General features: G+C 35.9%; 3 protein-coding genes across 3 annotated transcripts; all 3 read right to left on the minus strand.

Moving 5' to 3' along the window:
* Nucleotides 1–5664: 5664 nt before the first annotated feature.
* On the minus strand, nt 5665–8376 carry LOC116165832. The gene has a single exon (XM_031480519.1). It carries the CDS (start codon nt 8374–8376, stop codon nt 5665–5667), a length of 2712 nt encoding a protein of 903 aa, XP_031336379.1.
* A 227-nt stretch (nt 8377–8603) lies between these two features.
* Nucleotides 8604–10823, minus strand: LOC116165833. The gene has a single exon (XM_031480521.1). It carries the CDS (start codon nt 10821–10823, stop codon nt 8604–8606), a length of 2220 nt encoding a protein of 739 aa, XP_031336381.1.
* A 1342-nt stretch (nt 10824–12165) lies between these two features.
* On the minus strand, nt 12166–25096 carry LOC116165848 (transmembrane protein 272-like). Its single transcript, XM_031480550.1, has 4 exons — nt 24841–25096; nt 15164–15286; nt 14833–14949; nt 12166–12372 (listed from the first exon to the last, which is right to left on the minus strand). Exons 1-4 carry the CDS (start codon nt 24926–24928, stop codon nt 12185–12187), a joined length of 516 nt encoding a protein of 171 aa, XP_031336410.1. The 5' UTR covers nt 24929–25096; the 3' UTR covers nt 12166–12184.
* Between the last annotated feature and the right edge of the window lie 1163 nt (nt 25097–26259).

Raw genomic sequence — 26259 nt, forward strand, 5'->3', positions numbered from 1 at the left:
AAGGGCGATTGAGACGTCTGCAAGAAATATATCAATTAGTGATGTCAAAACAAAAGCTATTTCGGTTAAAAAATGCGCTTTATCTGTACAAGAGTTGTGCACAATTTATACTTGTTTATACTTTTCCAGATTATGTCTTTCATACTGCAGCTTATGACCATACCTTGTGTTGTATTGATGATTAACGTTCAGAAAATTGAAAATCTGAATTCATCAAACTAAAACTTCTAATATATACAGACATGGAAAGGTAAGGATGTCATTTAAAGTTGGTTATACAGGGTGAAAATTGGGTGGTAGAGGGCCGAGGGGTTCAAGATAAGCACTTTTTTTCAAATAAACCGAGGGTCAAACGTGTTTCGTTTGGGAGCCACTCCCAAAGAAGTGGTGAAATTTGGAGTTCTTTAATTTTTTTCTCAGCAATCACCAGTTACTTTTGTGTTGTCTTACTGGAAGAAAGGGCAGCAACAATCTGCTCAACGCAAACTATATTAATTGGCACACAAACATAATTATTAATATTATAGAAAACATGTAAGTAAACAAGCGACAGCACTATTGCTGTACCGCGCGGTCGCTGCCGTTCTCCGTGACGTGTCCTTTCATTCTTCAATCGCTTCCCTAATAGTCTGGATGCCAAACTGGGATTTTTGGCTTAACCTGGAAGTGAGGTACGGTGAAGGTTTTTTGACGGTTTTTTGTTCGTAAGGAGAATGCCACCTTGACACCCTTGAGCATTTTGAGAAATTCAAGATGGCGACCAAAAAAATACAAAAATTAAAGTTTTAAAAAATATGGGCATATAACACATCGATTTTAGGGTTTTTAAGCCTTCTGAATTTAAATTTTTAGTTAAAAATATTTTTGGGGGCGTTTTGGCGGATTGGGGTGGTGTTTTTAAGGGGTTGGTTTTTATATTTTTTCAATATTAACTTGTCGTACATCGATTTATATGTTTTTATGGATAAGGATCCCGAATTCCATATCAAAATGGAGGTACAGCAAGTTATTCAATGTTAAAAAAGTAGAACGACACCGACAGACGGCCCGAAAATAACATAAAAGGCACGGTACGCCTCGCCCGCGCTGCACGACATCATTTTAATAAAAAGATAATAATTATAACAAATGCAATACGTCTTTTTATAAGTTTCTTGGGGTGGAGATTACAATTTTGATGTCAAAGTATGATTTTTGAATAAATCCTAGAAAGATATACAAGATAGCGTCAAAATTATTATCTTTTTATTAAAATGATGTCGTGCAGCGCGGGCGAGGCGTACCGCGCGTTTTATGTTATTTTCGGGCCGTCTGTCGGCGTCGTTCTACTTTTTGAACATTGAATAACTTGCTGTACCTCCATTTTGATATGGAATTCGAGATCCTTATCCATAAAAACATATAAATCGATGTATGACAGCGACACGTTAATATTGAAAAAATATAAAAACCCACCCCTTAAAAACACCCCCCACTCCTCCAAAATGCCCCCAAAAACATTTTTAACTAAAAATTTAAATTCAGAAAACTTCAAAACCCTAAAATCGATGTGCTACATGCCCATATTTTTAAAAAATTTAATTTTTGTATTTTTTGCAGACATTTTTGGGCGGATTCTTAAAATAGACCTACTTAGTGACCTAAAACCGCAAAAAAATTTTCACCGTACCTGAAACAATCACTACACAACAGTTACAAAGATGAGTGACACGTTTTTAATTAGGTTTTCGGGTATGCCCTTTCCGATTTTGAAAAAAATTTTCAAAATTCCTATCACGGAAGGGCGCACCCCTGCTTCGACGAAATTTGGTGCCTGGCGGTTTTTGAACATAAAAATCACGAATCTGGAATTAGTTTTTGAAAATTCGAAAAAAAAGTTCCACTGCAATTCTTGGCCGGACAACGAAAATGGAGAGAATTCCACGAAATTGGTTGTGTACATACTGGATGAGTTAAGGAACAAAATTTTAAAATAACTTTTCAAACTAAAGTTATAGGTACTCGTTTGGAGAATGGGCCTTGGGGCAAAGTGTCTCTCGCCTACTACTATAGTGAATGATCTAATTTCGTATGTAGTTAGTTGAAAATGTCACAAATAACAAAAAAATAACGATTTAAGTTGCCCCTATTTGATTTGTCCTATTATCTCCAAAACCAAAAAGGCACAAACGGTGCGAATAAATGCACTATTGAGCACAAATGATTATTGAGGCACAATACGTAAAAAAATTAGTTCATTTTTGGCTAAGTGAACGGACCCTTTATCATATTATCATAGCATATTGTTGTCTAATTATCTTGTATCCAATAATTGACTTTTTACGTTCTGCAACAACGCTGTTATTATTATTGAATTAAGAACTTATAACTTGTTAAAAAATTAAGTCGGATATTCATCTGAAAACTATATTTAGACGATCGTTGTATCAAAGGTATCCAGTTACCGACGTGCGTAAGTTTATCAATGGCATGATGTCACCGTAGTCAAAACATTCTCTCTCACCTCTCTACTCATTTTGAAGTGAGTATCTCGGCTATATTGTATGAATTAAAAAATGTTGAAGAGTTTCCTTTAATCACGTTTTGTTACTTGCCGTACGATACCAGCACATTCTAGATAAAGAATACTGGCCACCTTTTCTCCTATCTCACTGACCTTCTATTCAGATTTATTATTCAATGGCGCAATGCAGTGCCACTTAAATGGGCGTTTCCCGAAACGCGCCAAAGCATGACTTACCTATTGATATCTCTTTTTGGTGCATGTATTTCCATTTAGAATTCCTTTAACGTAGAGCGTTCTTCTTAGTTCACCGCCCGCGGTGACAAACCTGGCTACCCACTTGCCTTCTACCACAATTATTATGTGTTAGAACGGCAAAGATATATAAACTGATGGCGTGCGTTAATTAAGCGCTAATCCGAAATCGAAACTCATTTTACAGACTATATTTGTTTTAAAGTGTAGTCTGTGCAGGGTGAGCCATTTCCCCTCAGTGATATTGCCCAGATAGACGGCCGCTTAAATAATCGCCCTGTACAAAATAGAACAACTTCAAATTTCGTCTTAATAAATTCATTTTAAAGGATGCAGCGTTATGGCCATTAAAGCGTAACTTCGGATGATGTCATCTTGACAGTAATACTTTTAATGGAATGTAATAGACTACAATTTCTAGGTTACTCTAATTAATAGAAACTGGGCTCACCTTATAAAACGTATAAATTCCTAGAAATCTGTTGGTAAATGTTAATACAAAATTATGCTATTTTAGAACATTGTGTCTACATTATACCATTTTTCATTGATATCATCACTACATTCCTCTCTCTTATTATGATGATGTAACGACAATGAATAAATATCGATTATAATTATGCTTCAAGCTATTTACAAGCGAAGTATCAATTTTCTAGTTTCTTTAGTGAGGTACATACAGTATCGGATGATCCAAAAGTACTGCGGACAGTTTGAATTTCCTGCAGAACAAAAGAAGTTGGCAACCCGCCAAATTTATTTAAAAGCAGTGGCAGATCAATTCAATGAGCAACTAAAAATTATCGTAATTAACTTAATTAAAGAAAATTAATTTATCAATAATAATAATAATAACTTTCCCTTACAGAAAATCCAAATACAGGACAAAGTTTAAACAAATAAAGTAAGTGGAATAGCGAGTATACTCCAAATTTAACTAAAATTACTACACCTACGTTTAATTAATTAACCTTACCATATAGGTATGTAACAAAATCATAAATTCGTAATTTAACATCACCTTAAAAAAATGCGACAAGAATAAACGAAAAAACAAAAAAGAAAATGACAAAGGAAAACAGAAATTGCCGGGTTTTATCCAATTTCTGACAGTAGAGATTTCAAAGAGGCGTTAAATATATCTGTATGGTGGATTAGACAATTGAAGTTATGGCAAATAGCGTAAATAGGCGACCTTTGCATCAAATTAGTGCGACATGTAGACAAATGAAACGTTGATGCCGATAATCGTGGAACCTTAAACCTAATTTTCTCTACGAGTACGTTACAATCATATTATATAACAGATTAAATAAAAAGGTAACACTTTGTCGCTTATTAGGCATTAGGTTAAACATGTCATTTAATGTACTTTGTGGGTACCTTCTTTCCGGATAAGTGCCTTCCTTACGAAAGTATAAATATTTAACAAGACGACGTTGAACACGTTTTAGTTCGTCCTGGTACTTTTTATGTATGGGATACCATATTATTGAACAATACTCTAGCGTAGATCTTACTAAAGATATGTATAAAGCTTTAATTGTGTTTGGGCTCGTCAAATCTGAGCGCATACGAATAATGAAACCTAAGGTTTGAAAAGGCCGTTTTATAACCGTGTTAATGCGAGTTGAGGTATAGGAACTGTCAAAGTAAACTCCTAGATCCTGAATTGGGTGTAATTGTATTCGATCGTGTTGACTTTGCGAGAATAAGTAACCAACATACATTTAGAAATGTTTAAACATAGTTGGTTATTCTGGCACCATTGATTAAGCATGTTCAAGTCTGTTTGAAGTTTCTTACAGTCCTGATAGTTAGATATTTCAGTAAAAATTTTGAGGTCATCTGCAAAGAGAAGCTTATTGGGGGAGATAATTAAGGGTAGGTCATTTATGAAAATTAAGAATAGAAGGGGCCTCAAGTTGGACCCCTGATGTTGGAGTGAATGAATTGGATCTGTATCCGTTATATGATACAAACTGGCGTCGCTTAAATAAATTTTAATAAATTCACTAAAGATTGATTATAAAACCTTAAACCATGCTGTGCAAGTTTGTTTAAAATGATGCGGTGCACTCGACGGGTCATGTTTTCAATAGACGTTCTAAGATTGTCGGTGTGATGTTCATTACCTCTTCTACGATCGCATTTTGAAATTCTTCAAGAGTGTGCAGCAATTTCAAAAAATGTTATTTTTTAATGTAGGAAACAGAAAAATCTAGTGGGGTTAAATCTGGCGAACCCGAGGCCATAAACCTCTGCTGTTTAAACGATCATCGTAAAATTGTTGGAGGTACTGAAAAGTGACGTTTGCCGTATGAGCTGCTGCACCATCTTACTGGAAACATCCTTATCTCAGTTCGTCATGAAGGTGATTCAGGCACGTATCCACAGTAGGTACGGTACGTTTCTGAAGGAACGGTATAGTTTTCAACCCAAATACTAATTTCCAAAGGATCCAATTGAAATTATAAAAAATTTACTCCAAATAAAACAGAACAAAAACTCAAAAACCATAAAAACCAAAATAAAAAGTTTAAATAAAAATAACAATTATTTCAATAAATATTCAACCAAACATGTTGTTTGCGTAGTAAAAGGACCTGCACTTACCCCAATTCCCCAAAAAAACAGTATTTATTGGCACCAACTTTTCTGCTCTTTCCGGCACTGCCCCTCTCCTCGTGCAGGATTGGGATAGGATATGCGGGATTCATAAATTAAATTTGTATTAAAAAAAAGGTGATATGATTCCGGACTTAACATTACCACCCATCAAAAAACAATAGTTTTTTCTGTGACACAAAATAAAATAAAAACTTGTATTATTCACTCAAGCAACTTAACTAACTAGGTATATGTGAGAAAGAACAAAACAAAAAAAAAGAAGAGAAAAGAAATTATTATTGAATCGGCAGTGGGCACAATTTTACCACTGGCCGTTTATAAATACCGTGAGATGTTTTTACAGTGGCAACGCGGACCACTCCATCTGTACCTAGATGCACCTCAATTATCCGTCCTAGAGACCAAAATAATGGAGTCTTTTGTTCATCTTTAATTAGAACAAGTGCATTCTCTAGGATATTAGTGGTTTTATTGTACCATTTGCTTCGCTGTTGAAGCATATGTAAATATTCTAAATGCCACCGTTTCCAAAAATCATGATGCATTCTCTGCAATAGCTGCCATCGATTTAATCTATTTAATTTTATATGTGAAAGATCTGGATCCGGTATAACCGAATTTAATGGCTCCAAATTTAGAAAATGAGATGGCGTGAGTGCCTGCAGATCATTAGGATCTTGTGAAATGGTGCATAAAGGACGAGAGTTTAAAAGAGCTTCTACTTGCGTTAAAAAGGTATATAGTTCCTCATAGGTTAATATTTGAGTACCGATTACTCTCTTAAGATGAGTCTTAACAGCATTCACCCCAGCCTCGCTTAGACCGTTAAAATGTGGCGCTCCAGGTGGATTAAAGTTCCAATTTAAATTAAGTTTAGTTGCAGCTTGTTGAGCAAGTTCGATAAATTGACGATTTGCACCAATAAAATTAGTACCTTGGTCACTAAATATTTCGGAACATCTGCCTCTGCGGGCTGTAAATCGGCGAAAAGCGGCGATAAATGAATCTGAAGAGAGGTCTGATGCAAGCTCTATATGAATAGCTTTTACCGCACAACAGACAAAAATGTATATGTATGCCTTTAGAATTTTTGGTTTTCGAGTTTTTCCTAAAGTTATCATAACGGGTCCCGCATAATCTAAACTGACTACAGAAAAAGGTTTCAACTGCGATACTCTATAGGACATAAACGGCACATTAACTCTTGGACAGACTCTAAAACATCTTATACACTTAGATATGCAATTAGTTATGGCACGTCGTGGTGACAGAATCCAAAATCTTTGTAATAATAGAAAGTGAAGGGTTTTATATCCTGGGTGTAAATATTTTTGATGCGTATGTTCTACAATTAATTGTGTTATCCTATGATTACTTGGCAATAAAAGCGGATGTTTTGCGTCAAATGCGAGATTTGAATAACGTAATCTTCCACCCACCCTAAGGCAACCAACCTGGTCAATGAAAACAGCAAGTTTGCGAAACGGCTTAGGAACCGGAGTGTTTTGCTGAATTGCTCGGAAAATGTCAGAAAATCTCTCGAGCTGAGCATGTTTTATAATAACCGTCAAAGCGTGTTCTATTTCACTAATATTGATTGTTCTTGGTGGTTGAAAGTTTTTGTTCCTCAAACAATGTATGAAACGATAAGTTAAAGCTAAAATTCTTTGAATCTTTTGAAGTGATGAGAAATTTTGGAGAAGTAAAGTGATACAATGTTGCTCCACGACTGCATTTAGGACCACATATTTCGTTTCCTCCTCTGCGGTTGCTTCCAAATGATTTGGTTGCAAAGGCCAATTCTCCCTTGATCGTGAAAGCCAAGAAGGACCTGCCCACCACAACGAATGTGCGAGTAGCTGGGATGGGGTTATACCTCGAGACCCCACGTCGGCGGGGTTATCTTTTGTTGGAACGTAATGCCATCGAGCTTCTGGCAATGTTTCCTGAATATGCGAAATTCGATATGCAACAAAAACCTTTTTTGTGTAAGGTAACGAATTAATCCAAGCGAGGGTGGTTTGACTATCCGACCAAGCGTGTAGCTCATTAATAACTACATTAGGTAGCATTGACTGAATATTGGCAATCAAATCTACCAGCATTACAGCAGCACACAGTTCCAAACGCGGTATAGATAAAGTTTTTAGCGGGGCGACGCGAGATTTTCCAGAAACAAGGAATAACTTAGTTAAACTATCGGATAAGACAATTTTAAAATAAACAACTGCGCAATATCCCATTTGCGACGCGTCGGCAAAACCATGCAACTCCGTATAAAGTGCGTCCTGACATAAAAACAACCTAGGAATGCTTATTTTTGAAAGGTATGATAACTCAGATCTGAATTGATTCCACTTTTGTACGATAGAATCTGAGGGAGGATCATCCCACCCGACCTTTGAGATCCATAACTGTTGCATAATAATTTTTGCGAACATTACACACGGCGATAGGAAACCTAAAGGGTCATAAATTCTGGAAATTTCAGATAAAATATATCTCTTAGTGACCAACGGATCATGGGATGTGTAAGAATAAAAGAAATTATCATCTATCGGATTCCAATGTAACCCTAGAACTTTAACGGAAGATGGTGCTTCTTTGTTAAAATCGATGAGATGTTGATGTTGCGATTTAATTAATTCTGAGTGGTTGCTTGCCCATTTTCTCAATTGAAACCCGCCTAGTTCCATAAGTTCAATTAACTCTTTCTGTAATTTTAACGCCGATTCTATGCTAGTTGCACCGTAAACAACGTCATCGACATAAATAAAATTCTGCAATACGTGCGATGCGAAAGGGAATCTATTTTCGTATATTTTGGCGAGTTCTTGGATTGTGCGATTAGCCAAATAAGGCGAAGAAGCGAGCCCATAAGTTACTGTGTTAAGACGATATTCATTAATGGGTTCGTTTGGGGAAAAACGCCACAAAATGCGTTGAAAATCTCTATGTTTGGGTTCCAAATTAATTTGTCGAAACATTTGTTTGATATCGCAAATAATTGCAATTGGAAAACATCGAAAATTTAATAATATTGCAAATATGTCCTTTTGTAGTTTAGGACCGATAAGTAGCGTATCATTTAAAGATAATCCTAACGATGCTTTTGCGGAAGCATCGAATACAACACGCAATTTAGTAGATAAACTGTCGGGGCGATACACACAATGAATGATGTGGCAAATAGAACCCATTGTTAATTTTCAAATCACGAACTAGGTACTGACATGTGACCACTCTCGAGATAGTCCTTCATAAATTCAGCATATGCAATCCGTAAAGATGGGTTTTTAGCTAGCTTGTTTTCCAAGGAAAGAAATCTGCGTTTTGCTTGACTGTAAGAGTCGCCTAAAACTGGCTGAGAAGCTTTAAATGGTAAAGACACAATGAATCTGCCGCTGGGTTCTCGTTTCACTGTGTTAGAAAAAATCGTTTCACACAGTTGTTCCTCTGGAGTCAGAATTACGGTACTCTTCGGAACCTGCTCAACTTCCCAAAATTTTTGTAGAGTTCTGTTCAATGAAATTTGTGCGAAGACGTGAAATGAAAACGGAGTTGCATTGTCGATGGAATTGCGAAGGACCGAAGCGCTGCCCTGTAGTATCCAACCAAATATACTGTCAATAGCTACTGGCTGATCGGCTGTACCAAATATGCGATCTTTGTTAAATATGTACGGTGTGAGTTCAGCACCAATTAAAATGTCGATAGACGAAGGTATGTGGAATTTGGGATCTGCGAGGCATAAATTGGTGATATGTTTGCAATTTGAAACATCAATTTCCATTTGAGGTTGCTTCGAACAAATTTGGGGCACGATCAATGCTTCAAAATTAAATTTTGGATTTTGGCCATGTGCAGGTTGCATGTGGCATAGCACACTTCCTTTACTGCACTGAGTGGACATATTATTTAATCCATGAATTGTTAACGATGAACGCTTGGGTTTTAAACCTAACCGATTAACACAATTATCGGAAATAAAATTGATCATACTTCCAGAATCAATCAATAAGCGAACTGGTTGATAATTACCCCGTATGTCTTTAACATTAACAACTGCGGTCGATAAAAGCACTGTCGAAATTTGATAATTAGAAGTAATATTAGTCATTACGCTCAATGACTGCGTTTGCGTTATTTCGTTAGCGCTCACGGACTCTGAAGAAGTCGAAGGAATTACAGTATCCTCACTTGGTACTGATAAAACCTTTGCGTTAAGATGTAACAGAGTGTGATGCCTGCGATCACAGACATGACATCTTGCTGTAGATTTGCAATGAAAAGTATTGTGTAAAGAACTAAGGCAATTTTTACAAAGTTTCTTCGTGCTAGCTATTTGAATTCTATCTTGAACTGGTCTTGACAAAAATTCAGTGCATTTATATATGCCATGCGGCCCCGAACAATGTGAACACTTCAAAGTATTTCTAGTACTAGATTGCGTTTGTGAAGTATTGGTTGCGTCAGTATTTAAAAGATTTGAAATCTGATAACCACGTTTAATAGTTTGTGGAGTAGGTGAAGCGGCTGCCATCTTCGACTTGGGAGACATTAATTGTAACGAGTCAAGTGCCTTTGATTGATTTTCTAAAAACGTAATTAATTGTTTATATGAAGGAAGCTCAATTTCACTATGTTCTAGTTCAAAATCTGTCCGGGTTTTGGTATCTAACTTTTGCAAAAGCATATTAAACAATAGAAAATCCCAAGAATTGACTGGAAAATTGAGAACCTTTAAAGATTCAATGTTTTCGTGAAACGTGTCTAAAAGTAACCTTAAATCTTTGGAATTAGGGCGCTGCAAAGCAGTGGCGTTTTGTAATTGTTGATAATAGGCTGTAGCAAGTAATCTTTTATTCTCGTATCTATTTTTTAGAATTTGATAAGCTGTGTCATAATTAATTTCAACTAACGGCAAACCTTTAATAATATTATGAGCTTCGTCGCGTACTGAAGTTATCAAATGATGAAATTTTTCGATTTTAGAGATACTGTCATTGTTATGCACCAATGAATTAAATAAGTCTATGAAAGCTGGCCATTCCTTGATATCACCAGCAAACTTTGGGATCTGAATTTTTGGTAATTTTTGTATTGTTTTTGCGTTAGAATTTTCTGTATGTATATGAGATTTATTAATTATAGCACATAACGCCTTTATTTTATAAAAAATAATATCTGTATCTGAACGAATTTTGTCATGTTCCGGAAAATCCTCATCTTTAACTAACCCTATGATATAATTGTGATATTCTTGAAATTCCTTATAATTGGTATCTACTTGAAGTGCTCTCGCCAAGAAGATAGCTTTTCTTGATTCATCTAACTCCCCTTCGCCTTCCCGTAAAGTTTCTTTTAATCTAGACATCGCGGTATTTCGTAAAAGAATAGATTTGTTAAATTTAGCTGCTACGGTTGGGTTCATTCTTGAAAAATAGTAAATTTAAGCAATATGAAAAATAAGAGAAAAAATATCGAATCCGAATTTTTATCGTTATACGGAACTACAATGCGACCAGGTACAGATAGAGCGCAGACACAGACACACCAAAATTGTATGGCTGTATTGATAACGACACAACCTTGTCGTTGCGAACAAAATTATCGAATTTGTTTATTTATCTATTGCTTGAGCTAATAACGTAATTGCGTAATTAAGCAATTAATAAGGATTAATGCGTGTATAATTTATGTGGTGGAAATATGAAATTACCGTAACCAAACTACTATCAAAATCAAAAATCAATTATGATGAGTTTTAATTTATGAAATGGTAATTAAAAGGATTTAAATCCGGGACGAAGGACCATCAATGTTTGTGTAGTAAAAGGACCTGCACTTACCCCAATTCCCCAAAAAAACAGTATTTATTGGCACCAACTTTTCTGCTCTAGCGCGCGCGCTGCACTGCACTCTTTCCGGCACTGTCCCTCTCCTCGTGCAGGATTGGGATAGGATATGCGGGATTCATAATTTAAATTTGTATTAAAAAAAAGGTGATATGATTCCGGACTTAACACATGTGTCGATGCGTTTAGAAAAGCATTTTGTGACACGACGAAACATAACTGCCGTTATGGATGCGAAAGCATTACGAATGCGCATTTTCACATTATCTTTTGTTATGGGACTTCTTTGCATACAATTCCTTTCATGTATCCTCATAAGATTCCGGTGATGTAATGTAAGGTCTGGAGATCGCGCTGGGGAATTCATAGTGCCTCCTCGACCTATCCACCGGCCAAGAAACTGTTGATTCCGCCATTTTTTTAAGGATACATCAGTATGAGATGGGTCACCATTGTGCTGAACCCACATTTCTTCTACCGGAACATTTTTAAGAATAGCAAAAACATTAGTATAGTCCGTCTCAAACTAAACTTAACATTACGTTGATAATGGTCCCAAAAAACAGAAACGTCAGCATTAAAATCTAATCATGCCAGCTTATAGGAGACAAAAGTTTTTTCAAATAAAGTCACAAAAAATTTTCGGATTTTTTTCCGAAAGTATTTGGAATTCCTTAAATTTCTAAGTAGAGTTACATCGGGCTCCAAAATGTGCAACTTTACCTCCATTTAACTGACTTCGGTTTCTCAGATCCCAATGGACAACCTCAAACTTAAAATTGTCTAATTACTTGTCAAACAACGCGCGCTGTAGTCTTTTTCCTTTGGGTGCCATAATTTTTTAATTGTGTACAACTGTAAAAAAAATACTGTTCGCAAATACCTCCATGATTCATTACTTAATTAATAGGGCATGCATACAAAAACTCGATTCCATTTATTTGTCCCTTAAGAATATAGATACAACAAAAGCACAACAGATTAGCATAACTGTAATACCTAATAAAATCCAATTAACAGTTAGCAGTCCAAATGCGAGATAGTATGCTGTACGATTGCAATACCAACTCCTATCACCACTATCGTCAAAAATTGGTTTGTAATTACTAAACACCCAATAGGAACCTGAAAATAATTCGCATTAGTAAATTTCAATCTCATTAATTATCTAATCTCATACTAACGATAAGGGCCATCTTATTTTGTCTACCACAATGGTTACATTAGTATTTTCGAATCACTGCATGAGTGGTTAATTTTGTGAGACCCATGCAACTGGTTGTAAGCTAATGACTAGAATTATCAATGCAGTTATGCATTCTGTCTTTTACAAACAGCCCTGTTACCAACCAATTTTCTGTCTTTCACTATCTAGCGGAGGGATTCCTGCATGCTAGGTAACATTAGGAGGGCTAGTTATAAACTCTAAAGCTAAACATAGTCGCAAAGCGCTACATCGCGTCGCGTCGTAGGTGATAATTGTTACCACACCCGATCCTTGTCATAATAATAAAGGGATTTTGACCGATGCACTCTATTTACGATGTGAGGTGTTTCTGAATAATTATTTTCAACAGAAATGTAAATGTACAAACATTCAATCAATCAAACTTGCCAGCTAGAACATATTCTACAGTAAGATCCAAAAGTTTTATCATTTTCTTTTATTTTGGTGTTGATGTGTATTTATTTCGAACTTGGCATAGTAGATGTGTGATGAACGTTGATACTCCAAGCTCCAACATCTGATTTCCCTTCTCGAACAGCCCGTTTCAACTGTCTGGTATCATCGCTTCAAGACGTTTTGCTTATATATTAATTATTCCGAACATGGAATTGTCGTATATCAGATCTGGACAAAACAAAAAGGGGGAGGGGAGGGGGGTGACAACACTTTCGGACCTTAGTGGTAGTATTTACATTAAAATCCATGGCAATGATTATTGGCCCAATGGTTGTTTCAGATTGTAAACCTACACTTCTGAACTTAGATTAGGTTTAATGTTGAGCAGTTACATGTCTATTACGCAGATGGACATAGGTACATTTTGATCTGGCATGATTTGAAACAACTTCTCAACCTAGTTGCTAAAATGACGAATTTTTATGGAAAAAACTGTCAAAGTCCTCGTGTAAGATCGAAGGGACTTTAGCGCATTTGTGTGTGGCATCAGATCAGTGTTTTATTAGCCAGCGTTGCCTCCACCATCAGTAAGATATTGTCGGGGGCTACTAGATTCTCTTTGTCGGTACACAGTTCCGACGTCCCGTTCTCAATTCTCATTTTGGCGGATTTCGCTAAAAGCCCAGTACAAAATAGTACTCCATTTTTGAGTACTTCTCATAGCTCGAGCTTCTATTGGCGACACGAGAAAGAGAGACCGCGATTCAAGCTCTAAGGGCTAAGCTTTTGGGCGCTCAAAGTCGACTACCACCCTCGAAGAGCGTCATGTAAAAGTCATTTTGCCCTTAGGGAAAAAAAACAAAATTCCGCCACGCAGGAGTTGTGCGCGTTGACAAGATCTTTCCGACGACACCCATTTGAAAACAATCCTTAGAATCATCTCCGTGTGGGCACAAACTCCATTCGGACTGAAATGCAATTTCTGAAACTAACTTTCTCCAATCAAGGCACTGATCACCTCAGCCTTGATAATTATCAACTATTCGCAAAACTAGTATTATATGATTGGTAGATTATAATAGTTATTTATGTATTAAGGGCATAATAGTGATGTTTATATTCTCGAGGGCGACAAGTTAAAAAGCTCGAGGGCCTATGGCCCGAGAGCTTTTTAGTCGCCCGAGAGTATAAACATCAGTTTATGCCCGTGGTACATACACAATTTTATGTTTTACAAATAGTGTTCTTCGGCAAAATTCGTTTACAAAATAATTCATTATGTTTGATCGAGTATGCGTGGTTAATGTGATTAAAACCATCCAAACGTCAACCGTAATTTTTAATAATTCAATTCATCGCGAATGAGCAAGAAGTTCCAGAAACTATACGAAATAAGGCCAATCTTGTGATTTAGTAGGTATTGACAATTAATAATTTACGTTTCTAATTTTCAATGACCTGCAAATATTTGTTTGTTTTGTCATTAAGTATAAATGAGTTACTATGGTGATACTTAATGCCCTAGGGCATAAAGTGGTACTTTATGCCCGCGTATCACAGATATAAAATGTGCTATTATAGGTTAGTAAGACATAAAAATAATTCGTGGTTTGGTACGGACTCTCCATTATGTACTAATACGAACACCTATGTGTAATTTTTTATTCAATGGTGTAATTTAATTCGATCGAGTGATGGTAAGTAATAATATAATACTAAATTAATAATTACCTAATAAGGAGACACAACAATATATAATTTATCTTACATAAGATTTATATTACCGATGTGATCGCAAAATGTTTCTTTATTTGTCAAACTGAGATCAAATGAGGCATTGTCCTATGTAAAAGAATGTGAATTCGAAAAAATTAAAACCTTGGACTAAAACCAATAATTAGTAATTACTGTTATTGTACTTAATATCTTAAGGTACACGTTCATGCGTGTATTTTACTTACCAAACACCATCCAGACAAATTCGAATATATACAGGATGTAAATCACTAGCGTAAGACATTTTAGGTCTAATTTGCGGTTCGCAAAAGGTAATAATTTGGAAACAACCCCAACGGCACCTGAAAAAGTGAGTCTTTATTAACCAACATGTCAAAGAGGTGAATCACCAATAAACACACATGTTAGGATTTATTCGTTGGTCACATTTTAGGAGTAGAAGTAAAAACGTTTCCTGGTATAATGCAAATGTAATACTGGAATCGTTTAATCGTTCAGGACAGGCCAACGAACAAACCTAATGCAAGGAGCATAGCATTATTAATAAATACTCACCGGCAACAATAAGATAAATTGGAATGAACGGTTCAGCTGGGCAGTCATCCTTCTTTATAGATCCCACTATTAGCATTACGGCATTTAAAATTAGGAATAGTACCAATGTACCACTGGCCGTAGCTAAAACAAAAAAGCACGTTTTAACATAGTTGAAAAATAAATGATAGGGCTATTTTGTTATACTTTAAATTGGTCATCGGAAATAAATGATTGCGTGACCGTTCGTTGACAAATAAGGCTACAAGAATCTATAATTTAAATGCTTAGTTAGCATTTCTGTTTTGGAAATTTTTTAGTATATGGCTAAATGAATATTTGATATGTAATTTTGCACCAGGAATTTTCATAATTACTTATCTGTATTATCTCAGGTTGTATAAATGAAATACGCTGTTCAAATTAAAGAATTGCGCCTAATTTTGATGCTTGCCACATTTGCAATCTTTAGAGCACGTTACGGTATCTTTTTATTTTTTGAATTTACGTTTTCGATTTTTTTGCGCAAAAATAAGTAAAGTATTTTTTCTGGTCGCGAAATTATTTTTTTCAGACAAATATTGTTCTGGGTGTAACGTAAAGTAATTGTTTTGGTGATTGTAGGGTTAGGAACGTTTATTTTTTTATGTGTTCTTTGTTATGTAATTAGCCCCGGAAGTCTCCAGCGCCTCAGAGCCGCGGTTTATGGTGTGTGAGGGTGGCGTAATTTTTATCGGAAGAGAAATTATTGCGTAAGAACACATTACATCCTATATAAACTCATCAAAAAGACGTGCAATTTCCGTTTCATGAATTAAACCGTAGTTTCACAAAGAACGTAGTGAAACGGGTATCTTGTTTCGGTCATGGAACGTTTAAGAAAAAATTCCATTGTAAATATTATCGTCATAAATAAATGCAAAGGGCGAACTCTTGTAAAATCAGTAACTACCAAGAAGAAAGACTTTAAACACCGTTACGTAGTGAAAATCTTCCGCCTTGGTTCATACAAAAAACGTTCAGATATTTTATATTTACATGAACCAAAAGTTGTGAAAAAAAACAATAAATTTGTTCTTTCGCAATTTGAGAACTAGAAGACAGCGTTGAGGGTTTTTCAATACAACGTTTCGTTTCGTAAAAATTATCAACTGCATTGAGTAGCATTTTTTATCAAGAATACAACGATGCGGCACACAACAAACAAAAGTTGGAAATTGTTGGTATCAACAGGATGGTGCACCCGCACACAACGCCATACCTATCGCATAAATTTCCTGGAAAGGGGCAGATTACGAAGAAGCTCATCGATTTTCTCCAAAAAGCCAAGACGTTGTGATTCCACGTATCCCTATGATTCCGAACGACATGCAATTCGACGGTTACAATGTCGACAATTAAATCACAAGGGCAGGTCGTATTTGTGGGATCAATTTGAAAAATCCATGTTTCTCACATGACCAATTGTATGTCGCCTGTTCCCATGTCGGAAAACCTTCAACATTATTTATTTACGCGCCACAAAACAAAACTAACAATGCTGTGTATCCAAAAGCATTACAATAAACGATATGTTTTTGAAGTAGGTACTTTTTTATCATTATTTATTCCAGTTCCAATTGAATATTCATAGCTAAGATAGGAATAGGACAACGTCTGTCGAGTCAACTAGTACGTTAATAAAAGAAAACGCGGGAATCTTTCCCAATTTTGAGAAGTGAAAGTGAAAGCAGTTAATTATTAGTTATCATTACATGTACCCACATTTATATTTTATAACATGTTTATAACACTAGCGCGGATTTGTTAATTCGGTATCGATGTTAATACTGAGACTAAACACAATTTAATTTATGTCTTACTAACCTATAATAGCACATTTTATATCTGTGATACGCGGGCATAAAGTACCACTTTATGCCCTAGGGCATTAAGTATCACCATAGTAACTCATTTATACTTAATGACAAAACAAACAAATATTTGCAGGCCATTGAAAATTAGAAACGTAAATTATTAATTGTCAATACCTACTAAATCACAAGATTGGCCTTATTTCGTATAGTTTCTGGAACTTCTTGCTCATTCGCGATGAATTGAATTATTAAAAATTACGGTTGACGTTTGGATGGTTTTAATCACATTAACAAATTCGAACCACGCATACTCGATCAAACATAATGAATTATTTTGTAAACGAATTTTGCCGAAGAACACTATTTGTAAATCATAAAATTGTGTATGTACCACGGGCATAAACTGATGTTTATACTCTCGGGCGACTAAAAAGCTCTCGGGCCATAGGCCCTCGAGCTGTTTAACTTGTCGCCCTCGAGAATATAAACATCACTATTATGCCCTTAATACATAAATAACTATTACGTATATAGCAAACAATAAGCCTTCCTAAAAAATCTAGAGGGCATATCATATTATTATGGCGCCTCGAACATGTTCTAGAAGCATCGTTACAGTATCTGTGTTTTGTATCCGTTATCTGGTATTGAAATACTTATTGTAATATTGATACCGATACAAGGGGCAGGAGTCCTGCATTGTGACACAATGCATTCCTCAGCCTTAGATGCAGCTAAGGTCCTTGAATGAGCAGAAAAGCTGTATCAATTATTGGTGGGAGGGCTGGTAAATAAAATGTAACTGATTTGTGTTCTACAGAGTGAGCAACAAAGATTGAAGCGTGCCGCTTCAGCTAAATTGGCAATGTGCCGCTCATAGCATATGCTGATTTGATACAAGATACGAAATACGAATAGACGCACGTCACCGTGACAGCGCAGAACGTCATTTTCGTATACAACTCCATACAAAGAAGGTAGTTTTGATATTAATAGGAACAAGCGGTGATGACGCACGCTTCAATCATTGTTGCTCACATTGTATAACATTGTTCCCATATACCGAAAACACGTTTCCAAAAACAGAATATAATTCGTTGTTTGGAAGCACTCATGTTGCAGAAAATTTTACGTTATACCAATTTTTAAGATGCCTAATTTCCAATTATCTTTGTTTTGGCGCTAGTCGAAATGGTGTCGCATTCTGATCCGCGTTGTGGCTTCAGGAGAAATGTGTATTGAATCTTTACCATCGGTGAAATGAGTACAATCGTTACGTAACGGGACAATAGGCAGTTGAAATCGTTGGGTTTGTGTACAGGGTGTCATATTAATAAAGGTCACACGCCACATCTATGGACCCCCCCCCCCTGTCATCTAATATTTGTTTTATATTTATAACGGCTGATGTTGCCAGTGACAGTGACACGAAGCTTTCTACACGACTTTATAGTGTAGGTAACGTATTTTGTGACTAAGGGAAGTACAGCAATGTATACGTACAAATTTTCGAAATTAAAGGATCTTTTTTTAATTATCTTGTATAATTTCTGATGAAACGTCATAATAGTGAAGAAACAACAACTAATGTAGTAGAGCATACACAGTAGAGATTGGATTATGTGAAACAATTGGGGATTAGGGGTGTTCGGATAACTGATGTTTCTGATAATCGGATATACCTAGACTTATAAAATGAGATACAAAGTCGGATACATAATGTAGATTTGATTAATTAACATTCAAATGTATTTTTATAATACAGTACCAAATTTAAAACCGGACTACATATCAGAATATACAGGCTGATTCAACTTCGAGGGCCACCGTGGGGATCTCGGAAACTGTAAGAAATAGATAGGTAGTTTAAATTTGGCAAAGTCGCGTATTTTGATGCTTAACAAAATGCAGTTTTGAAACTGCAAAAACTCCGACTACTTCCGGAAAAAAACGAAATCTTGCAAAATCGTTTTCATTTTTTACTGAAGGTATTTAAAAAGATATTTCGAAATACATAACAGATTATTACGGTCAATTTTTTCTCCTCTACAAGATGGCAGTTTCAAATTTTAAATTTGACGTTTCGTCTCCGATTAACCATCGTCAACTTTGTTTTTTCTTATGGAAGTAATTTTTACTTTTTGGGTCATTTGATAGAGAATTCAAAAGTATTATATTATTAGTCCAGTCAAATTATCATAATACCTTGCATCAGATGTGTCACTTCTATTTTTCTTTTTAAATTGTTAGGCTGAGTATGGATGTCAAAAATCCAAGTTTTCGACATCCAAAGACCTGTGCGAGCAACGCAGCACTCGAAAATGCGCCATTTTTTCTATTATTTTTAGGTTTTGGTTAGTTTTAGTTCTGAAGGACAGATTTTAAAGCAATTACTGTAGCATACTTTTTTACACTAGACGAAATTTGTGACAATTCAAGCCCTTAACCGGCCTCGTAAGTCTAATAGTTTTGGAGATACAGCGTTTCAAAAATTCGTAAATTCTTCAGTTTTAATCAAATTTGCCTTTTTTTCGCATAAAAACCTCATGAACATTTTTATAATTTTGTTCGTTTGGGGGAACTTTGTGGTGCGGAGTCTCCATAAATCCGCACAGAAAGAGCTAGAATGTTGATATCCTCTGGATCCCCAGCATCTCCCATAATAAGAAAGTTGTCATCTTCTTCTTCTTCAGCAAGATCCACTACCTGTTGCATGGATTGCGAAATCTGTGATTTTTTTCCTTTTGGCTGACCTTGCTCGACCATTCAAAAGGGACACCGAATATAGAAGATCTGTGACAGTATCAGAAAGCTTACTCACAACACTATGGTTTGAATGAATAAGGCATCATATAAACATGGATGTTTTTCCACTAAAAGACAAAAATCAATATTTAATTTGCTTTGATTATCCGCAATTTTTAGCACTTCTTCAACAACAAGTTTATTACGACTCACGACTTACGACAATTCATCGTGCATATTTGGTAAGTTTAATTTCTGCGAAGAAAAACGCAAATGTTGATAAAACTTGTAAAACTAATAATTTACCAATAGTTGAAGCGCCGTATCTCGGAAACTATGAGACTTGCGGAGATCTTTAAGGGCTTAAATTGTCAGAAATTTTGTCTAGTTCAAAAAAGTATACAACAATAATTGCATTAAAATCGGTCCTTCAAGATTAAAACTTACAAAAACCAAAAAATGGAAAGAAAAATGACATATTTTCCTAGTGCTGTGTCGCTCGCACAGGTCTTTCAATGTCGAAAACTTGGATTTTTCGTATCCATATTCATCCTAACAATTTAAAAGAAAAAATAGAGATGACATATCTGATGCACGGAATGCCCATTTTTTGGTCTAATTTGACTGTACTATATGGGCAAACGAAGATATCCACAACGCACATGAGATTTTGCTTCGGATTATCATGGGTGAAGAAATATACCTACTTACAACGGTTTTGATTAAATTGTTTTACCTAATACCCGTTCGTCGAACAACTAAACTCCTATCGCATTCTGAGTAAAATGAAGAACCCACAATGTGTTATGGTTATTCTTTGTATCTTGTTTATTGTGTACATTCTTGTAGAATAACCAATAGCAAACAGAACCGGTTAAACGAAAATGTTATCTTCGTCCTTTTGCATTACTTATACAAAATAACATAGTTCACACCTGCCAGTATTTTGCATTTACGTCTTAGCTAAAATTCTATTTCGTAAGAACATTCAAGGTTCCAGTTAACCAAACATAAAGGAAATGCAAATTTACACTAAAATATTTCCACATATGCAATCAGGTGGCCATGTCGTCGCCAAAATTGTTTTGAAACAAAAAAGTAACCATTCCCCAAATTTAAATTGCATTGGCATCAAATGTCGTGCTAGAAAAATTGGTTAACTGTGCTGCCTGATAACGTTCAATTTAAAATTATTGAAGGGTTGGCAACCTTGCTTAGGGGGTTGACGCCAGGGGTGTACATTTTTAAGTAAATAGGGCTCACTTTCCAACCAAAATTGTCCTGGTTTGCGTTTTTTAAAAAATTGTTCAGTATGTTTTGTTTTCGTCGTACCACTCTACAAAGGCAAGAATTACATTATACATATACAACCAATGACAATCACACAAGAAAATAGTAACATTAGTCGCTTAAAATATCTAATACATTCAGCCCTGTGATGTATCACTAACGTTAAAGTTAACGTGCAGCTTATCTGTCAAAAACGTCATTTTGCCTCGCAAAATAACGTTTTTTTGACAGATAACCTGCATGTTAATTGTGACGTTTCTGATACATCACAGGGCTGAATGTTACAGTATTTGCTTTACAATTTTCTGCCGCATATGGACTATGCACCCAGGGATAAATGCCACAAAAAACCAACATTTTTGTGAATTAAATTCATGTCCTTGATCCCCACCAACACCATCAACACAAGATATTTTTCAGCACATGTTGGAACGCATCACGGAATTTTATGGAATATCAAACTAAAATTACAGAATCTGATCAATATTGGTGTTATTCGCAATACCAGTCTTACTTCATGACTACCAAGAACAAAATGAACCCACCTGCATATTGCGGAAAATTTAACGGGGATCTATTACGGTACTCTTCCAATATAGGATCTCAGTGATAGAAAAAAATTTCGATTTCGAATTTGGTATCCGATTGGATTCATTACATTTTGATTTCTTTTAGAGTCCATACACGGTTTACGTTACATACGAGGTTACATACCTACTAATTCTTGTTCGACGTACAAGTTTTGTACCTTAGTTTAAATTAACGGCTTTGTAGCTCAGTGATGGAGCGTTGGGCTACAAAACCAGAGGTCGAGTGTTCGAACCTGAGTTGTGGTGAATTTTTCAACTGTGGCAGAGATGAGAATTTCCTCAGTTTCGAGCATTCTACCGACTACTCCAAATTAGGATTTCCTGCAGTTTTCCTAATTCGTAATAAGTAGGGAATGCAATCCCGCAGCAAAATCTCAATCCCGGTATTTGCGGGATTGTTAGATGTTAATCACGGGGATCCCGGTATTTGCAAATAAGCAATTCTGTGCGGTTAACTTCTGTATTAAAATAACTCGCTAATTATCACAATATTTAACAAAAAAAATACTTTCAGCCTAACTTAAAACTCAAAAAAACCTCACCTGTAAAGCACAAAAAGGTGCCTCAAAAATCATAGTACATTTTTAACGAAAAAAGTTTAACAATTATTTAAAGAATAACTTCTCCGTTATGCGTTTCATTAACAAAGTAAACAGGGTCGTCCCCTTGGTCGACAAATTCCTCAGTCCCACAAATCCCGCGGGATCCCGCTCCATTTATGTGCGGGATTAATCCCGCAAAAATGCTGCGGGATCCCGGTATATCCCGGTATTGCATTCCCTAGTAATAAGGTAAATACCGGAGTACCTAGTAGGTATAGAGCAACCTAAGACCTTCTGCAGGGGCACCTCTAAAAAGCAATATGCGGGTCACTCTGTAATTGGGCGTAAGCCTGTTGAGAGTCTAGAACAAGAGGGACAATAAATAAATAAATAAATTCACTGATACCCGCGGGTGCCGACGCCCTTGGCTTAATTCCACGTCTACTGATAACAGGCGGCGATTTTGCTGTGAGATAGGTCAGCGGGTCAAGAAGGAGATTTATTATCGAGGATCGAGCCTCCTAAGGCAGAACCCTTTAGCGCCTTAGTTGATTGCCCTTCAGCGTTATATCTGATTACATTTAAGCTCGCATTGGCAACATCAACATCAGTACCTACTCAATACCTTTGCAATTTAGGTTAAATTATGATCGAGTTTGCAATGCGTATGTTGTAGGAGACCACCACTTCTTTCTGAAGGAATTGGCCGATTAGGTGTCGTACCTGACATAGAAGCAGATTACGAGTAGAGGGAGACCTTTCCGGTATTAATCAGCTAATTATATATAACGAGCCCTGCGGCTTGGGAGGTTTTTCTTTTTGATTGTTTTCAGGCTTGGATGCGAGAACTGAGCTCACTTCTTGGCGTCAACGACTAACTTTATTGTACTTGGCAATATACGTGCGAATTTTTCCTTGGAATATCAAGTTATTTGTAGAAAGTGGTTTTCAGATTCAGTAATTAGTTAAATCCATCATTATTGACTTGGGAGTATTTCTTTTGAAGGAAGTTAATTGAGAGTTTTCTGGGAAGTTAAACGTACACTTGGGGAAATGCGTATATGGGAATATTTTGTGTAATGAATGTGAATTTTGGAGATACTTTGATTTGACATTTCGAAGAAACCGTAATTCTTTTGGAACCTCAATTGATTTGTACTGTTATTACTATCCTTTGTATCTTCTCAATTTCATAAGGGGAGAGTTAAGTTAGAAATTGAGTGGCGCTCAACCCCATTAGTAAGTGGTTACGAACAACGGAGATCGTATGCCCAGAACGAACTACCGCTGTAACAGATTTTAAACATTCATTATATTTTCCAACCGTGAGCTAGTTGGCCGTTTATGCGGCGGTTTTGAGTATAAGCAGCTCTGTTTACTGTTATAAAATAATCAGAAAATTGTTAGACGAATCCATCTTTGTAAATTGGCTAAATGTAACAAATGTGTATCGTTTTTAATAACAATGTTTGGCCTCATTTAGAAGAAGTGTTGGTGGCTTTCATTCTTTTGAAATTGTATGGTCATTTAAATGACAATACTCAATTTTATGTTTTTTTCGTGAAAAAATTGCCATACGTCTCATTGTTCATATAAGAGTAAGGTAAAAAATTTGCTGTCTAGCACAGGTACCACCCGCACACCTGTTCATGCGCGATTCTGCCCTTTTATGTCTAAGAAGATGTGTACCAAATCTGGTTCCAATCGGTTAGCCGGTTTGCCGGAAATGAGAGTACAGACGGAATCGACATCATCGAGATTTTGTTTGATTTGGATTCTTGGTGCTTCAAAACGTGTATTTCCGTGTATTTACTCACGTGCGGGTGGTAAAAAGAAACATGGCCACAGTATAGAGTTGTCATATTCAGTATTCATTGTAAAGGTATAAAACTGTTCAGTAAGAAAGATGTAATAGGGAGTGAAATTTGGATCGAATTTTATCTGGTCAATAGTAGGAAATGGTTAAATTTCTGTAAGGTACATATTGGAATTTTAGCTGTCGGTCAGGTAAACTCTCGGGTAAACTTTTACCACGCAAGGGCAAAAGAATAATTATATAAAGCAACCCTAGGTACTATTTCGGCAATGTTGGAAGAAATTTTACGAACAAAAACACAACGTAAGTCTTCTGTTTGCACCGGAATCTCTACACTACATGAATCTATGAAAATTGGTCAACACTGCCCAAAATTGTAACACTTTGTAGGTATATGAAACGCCTATAGTCATTTAGTGAAACTGTGGCACAGTGTACTTTCTAAGGCCAAGCAATTGGGTTCCCTTCCCCTTCGAGATCGATAAATAGTATCCCTTACCGATCTAGAAGAGGAAGGGAAACTACCCCATACGTCAAATTGTCATCGTTTCACTAAAAGACTACCTACACGTTGACAGCTTCAAGGAATCTAACAGGATTATAAGTTGAAAGAGCTAACAAATTGTTGAGGTTTTAATAAAAACAACAAACTTTAGAAACTAAAACTTCACGTTATACTTTTACAGAGACGATATGTGGACCACGGAACGTACTACTACGCTGCATAGTTACGAATTAAATTAATGAAATAAAGACGCTCACATTTAATACTTAATTTCCGTTACAACTGAGAAAATTCGTTGTAATTACACTTTGCATCCTAATTAAGATTTGTGTAGTAGCCATCAAAGTTACTTACGATGATTTGCCCTTTCTGTGATGTGCTCTTTAATCCCTTGAATAGATAATTCACTTTTACGGCTCGTTATAGTCCTTTCGACTTCCATACTTAACCACTGCTAACTACTGAGGCACGATTTGTTTCTCTAAACGACTCTAAACTTATAACGAACAACAGAGCGGTCGTCACTCATCAATATTGCAGTTAAGGAATTTTAATGTAAACACATCACAGTTGGGAGCACCAAAACCAATGCCACACGTTTTGGGTTAGCGTGCCGTTAAACTATTTTTATTACGCAAACAATGTGTAAAAATACTTTACCTTGGATTTTATAATTATGGATGTGAATTTTTTCGATTTGTTATATGAACGAAATTCAGCCATAAATGATTGATGGTTTAGGAGCAGTGAGATAGAAGGACTTTGTTTAGGTAGATAAAAACGTCGGTTAAAACTAGTACCACATTTTTTCGTTAATATGAAACTGAAGCCAAAGGGTGACAACTGTACTAATTATTCATTTCGACTTGGCAACTAAAAGGTATAATTATAATTCAGCTAATAAAAACCCAGAACAATTCTCCGCAATTTATTACAGAATCACACCACATTAATATACTAGGTAATATTGAGTAATTATTCAGTCAACGGTAATATACTTAACAGAGCATTGTGTACGGCATTGGGCGTTATTTACAAATTTTTCAAATATAATTTAGATGCTAAAACTGAACTGTTGAAAACTAATCACTTTAAAGTTACATTGCAATTATGTGGAAGCAAAATCAATAATATTATCTATTAATGGTGCTATCGATACCTAACCTCTGCTAAATTGCATGAGTACACTTTTCTTACCGGGTACAAATTTGTGTATTTTTAGAGAACTCTGAAGACAAGCACAATTACTAATCCTGACATATTTATCACGGACTAATTCATAATGTCTGGCAGTATTTTAAATTAAGAGTAATAAACAAATTTAAATTAACGAGTACTTCTCTTACTTTCTAAATCAAAAGCTGTTAGAATCGTTAGGAAGTAGCTATAGACAGTACACCTGTTTCGTTGCGTCCGAAATCGTTTGATTATCTTGATATCTCAATTCTGAGTGAAGATGCAGAAGGGGTCCAATATTCCAGTGAAAGCAAATGATTTGGGATATCCTTTTCTTTTAAGGGAAACTTCGAGGACTATTAGAGTGCCATAGTTTGAAATATTGATGAAATAGAAAAAAGGAAATAAATTTCTCTGGCGTTATTGCCTAGATATTCAATTCACATTACAACTTTATAGCAATTGTGGAGATAGTTCCATTCATTGTTATGGAAAGATTTTGAAAAACGATTTAAGTTTACATCGAAAGCGCGAAAATTAAGTGATAGACTGCCCACAATACATCAAGTCTCCCGCAGCGTATTTCGAAAAGCGTCT

Source organism: Photinus pyralis, unplaced genomic scaffold (genome assembly GCF_008802855.1).
Source record: "Photinus pyralis isolate 1611_PpyrPB1 unplaced genomic scaffold, Ppyr1.3 Ppyr1.4_LG3a, whole genome shotgun sequence".
Taxonomy (NCBI): Eukaryota; Metazoa; Arthropoda; class Insecta; order Coleoptera; family Lampyridae; genus Photinus; species Photinus pyralis.

Bases quoted from the DNA above. Each gene is read 5' to 3' on its own strand.
- LOC116165832 (XM_031480519.1), bottom strand. From the start codon at position 8,376: ATGTTTCGACAAATTAATTTGGAACCCAAACATAGAGATTTTCAACGC.
- LOC116165833 (XM_031480521.1), bottom strand. From the start codon at position 10,823: ATGAACCCAACCGTAGCAGCTAAATTTAACAAATCTATTCTTTTACGA.
- LOC116165848 (XM_031480550.1), bottom strand. From the start codon at position 24,928: ATGGAAGTCGAAAGGACTATAACGAGCCGTAAAAGTGAATTATCTATT. The intron at 15,287-24,840 runs GTAAGTAACTTT...TTTTTGTTTTAG, and splicing joins CACAGAAAGGGCAAATCATC to CTACGGCCAGTGGTACATTG. The intron at 14,950-15,163 runs GTGAGTATTTAT...TCACTTTTTCAG, and splicing joins AATTTATCTTATTGTTGCCG to GTGCCGTTGGGGTTGTTTCC.